This window comes from Rhincodon typus, unplaced genomic scaffold (genome assembly GCF_021869965.1).
Source record: "Rhincodon typus isolate 14 unplaced genomic scaffold, sRhiTyp1.1 hic_rhity00009897, whole genome shotgun sequence".
Lineage (NCBI taxonomy): Eukaryota > Metazoa > Chordata > Chondrichthyes > Orectolobiformes > Rhincodontidae > Rhincodon > Rhincodon typus.
The window spans coordinates 252-3550 of record NW_025975535.1 but is presented as its reverse complement, the minus strand read 5'-3'; the positions used below and the strand labels follow the sequence as shown (position 1 = coordinate 3550).

The 3299-nt window shown below is 46.1% G+C and overlaps 1 protein-coding gene across 1 annotated transcript in view; it reads left to right on the top strand.

Annotated features, from left to right (window-relative positions):
- Window positions 1–2734, top strand: part of LOC125482407 (SCO-spondin-like) — a gene marked incomplete at its 3' end in the record, with an annotated part of 6648 nt that extends 3914 nt beyond the window's left edge. The window contains exon 4 of the mRNA XM_048594477.1: window positions 2570–2734. Within this exon, the coding sequence (XP_048450434.1) occupies window positions 2570–2734 (165 nt within the window). The remainder of the gene's footprint in view (window positions 1–2569) is intronic.
- Window positions 2735–3299: the final 565 nt, after the last annotated feature.

Here is a 3299-nt window from a genome sequence, read left to right as displayed (position 1 = left end):
ATCTATGTATTTGTTTGGTCAGTTATTTATAAATTCCCCTGTTTCTTACTGTAAGGGACCTATGTTTCTCTTCACCAGTCCTTCTCTCTTCACATACCAAGTGAAGCTTTTACAGTCAGTTTTTATGTTCCCCAGAAGATTATTCTCGTACTCTATTTTCCTTTCCTTAGTCAATCCCTTTGTCCTGCTTTGTTGAATTCTAAACTGCTCCCAATTGTCATCACATCGAACTATACAGTTCAGAAGAGATCCTTCAAGCCATTGAGTGTGTACCACCAAAGCTACACCAGATCTTCATTTGTCCCACTTGCCCGCACTAGGCCCATATCCTTAAATGGTATGACATTTCAACTCCTCATCCAAGTACTTGTTAAATGTTGTGAGGTTTCTTGCCTTAACTACACCACCACGACCACCCCCCCCCACCAACCAAACCAGGCAGTGTATTCCATTCCTCAAAGTCCTGCACAGCTCCAACATAACCTCCCTGCCCTTATAATCTACACCTTGACTGATAAGTCCCATATGCTGCCTTAACTAGCCGATTCACCTGTCCTATCACCTATTCACGGATCTGACAAACACCCCAAGATCCCGCTGTTCCTCTGAGTTTCCTAATTCCCTGCCATCCATTGAGTACTCCCTTGTCTTGTTACTCCTTCCAAGGTGCATCCCCTCACATTTATTAGGATTAAATTCCATCTGTCACTGACTGAACCATCTGACCAATCTGTTCATATCCTCCTCTAACGTAACACCTTCCCCCTCACTCTCAACCATCCGGGTAACCTTTCGTGGTCCTTGATCTCATAGCACTGATCCCTGTGGTACACCACTGCACACCAGGCTCCAGTCTCACAAACAGCCTCCTACCACCACCCTGGGTCTCCTGCCATGAAGCCAGTTTTGGATCCATTGCTTTCCTCTGGCCAATTTGTATGCCTTTTCCTTGGATCTAATACTGTCTGTATTTTTCCCCTCTGTGCCATGGTTTTTCAGCCTTTCCCATTTCATTTCTGTACTAGATGGGAATGAGCAATTGTTGCAGTTCACCAATGCACTCTTTAAATGTTTACCATTCCGTTTTTACCGTCATCCCTTTCAGTAATGTTCCCCAATCTATCAGAGCCAACTCATGCCCCATATCATTGTAGTTTCCTCTATTTAGATTCAGGATCCTACACTCAGAATCAACTACGTCTCTCTCCATCTTAATGAGGAATCATAGGACCCCTACAGTGTGGAAGCAGGCCATTCAGCCCAACAAGTCCACACCAGCCCCTCCGAACAGCATCTCACTCAGACCCATCCCCCTACATTTCCCATGTCTAACCCACCTAGCCTAAACATCCCTGGACACTATGGGCAATTTAACATGGCCAATCCACCTAACCCATACATCTTTGGACTGTGGGAGGAAACCGGAGCACCCGGAGGAAACCCACGCAGACACGGGGAGAATGTGCAAACTCCACACAGACAGTCGCCTGAGGGTGGAATTGAACCTGGGTCCCTGGCACTGTGAGGCAGCAGTGCTAACCACTGAGCCATAGTGCCGCCCCATCATATCATATTATGGTCACTCTTCCCCAAGGGGCCTCACACAGCTAGATTATCAATTATTCCTTTCTCATTACACAATACCTCATCTAGGATGGCCTGATTTCCAGGTAATTCCTTAATGTATTAGTCCAGAAAACCATCCCATATTTACTCCAGGAATTCTATCTCCTCGGTAATGTTACTAATTTGATTTGTCCAATCCATATGCAGATTAGAGTCACCCATGATTACATACATTCCTTTATAGCATGTGTCTCTAATTTCCTGTTTAATGCCAGTCCCAATATCACCCCTACAGTTTGGGGGGCTGTATACAACACTCTTGATGTTTCTCAGTTCTACCCATACAGATTCCACATCATCGGAGCTAATATGCTTCCTCACTATTGTGTTAATTTCCACTTTAACCAGCAGTGTGACGTTGCTGCCTTTTCCTTTCTGTCCACCTTCCTAAATACTGAATATCCCTGGGTATTCAGCTCCCATCCCTGGTCACCATGCAGCCATATCTCCATAGTCCCGAATATCTCGTACATGATTTAATCTAGTTGCACAATTGATTCACCCATTTTATTGCAAATGTTTTGTGCATTAGGATACAAAGCCTTAAGGCTTGTATTTTTAACAATACTGTGTGTTCCCATTATTTTTCACTGTGTCCCAGTTTGATCCTGCCCCTCAATTTCTCCGCTTATCACTTTTCTTATTCCCATTTTTGTCTTTTGAACTTGTCCTTGATTTACCTTCCTCTAATTCCTTGCATAGGTTCCCATCTCCCTGTTACTCTCTCTTTCTCTCTCTTTCTCTCTCTTTCCCTCTCTCGCTCTCTCTCCCTCTCCCTCTCTCTCTCTGTTTCTGTTACTCTCTCACTCTCACCATTTGTGTCCTCTATTATTCTCACTCTCTCCATTCACCCCCACTCTCTCCATTACTCTCGTTCTCTCTTGCTCTCTCCTTCTCTCTGTCCCTTCACCCTCACACCCTCACTCTCTCTGTTATTCTCTAGACTCTGATGGGTTTTCCCCTTGGTCCCCATGGACTCGTTGCTCCAGGAACTGTACAGACACAGAGTTTCCTAGCACCAAGACCCGAAGCCGTTCCTGTTGGAGACACCAGAACTGCACCGGGGAAACTTTCCAGGAACGACCCTGTAACCTGCCGCAGTGCACAAGTAAGCTCTGGTTCAGAGGTCACGGTTGGGGCTTGGGGTCATGGCTCAGTGTCAGACTTGATCAGGTTCAGGGTCAGAGCTCGAAGTCAGGACTCAGGGTCGGTGAGAGAAAACATTCCTCAAACATCAAAACTGTCATCCCAGGAATCAGAGATAGTAGGAACTGCCGATGCTGGAGAATCTGAGATAACAAGGTGTAGAGCTGGATGAACACAGCAGGTCAAGCAGCATCAGAGGAGCAGGAAAGCTGACGTTTAGGGCCTAGACCCGTCTTCTAGGCCGGAAACGTCAGTTTTCCTGCTCCTCTGATGCTGCCTGGCCTGCTGTGTTCATCCAGCTCTACACCTTGTTATCCCAGGAATCAGTTGGGTAAAGCTCTGCTGCAATAAGACATTGCTTCTTCGAAACTCTTACAGTTCAATTCACTTCACGATGAAATTCAATCCGGATAAGTGTGAGGTGATGCATTAGGGCAGGGCAAACAAGGCAAGGGAACACATGATGAAGAGTAGGACCCTGGGAAGCACCGAGGATCAGAGGGACCTGAGTGAGCATGTACAGTCAT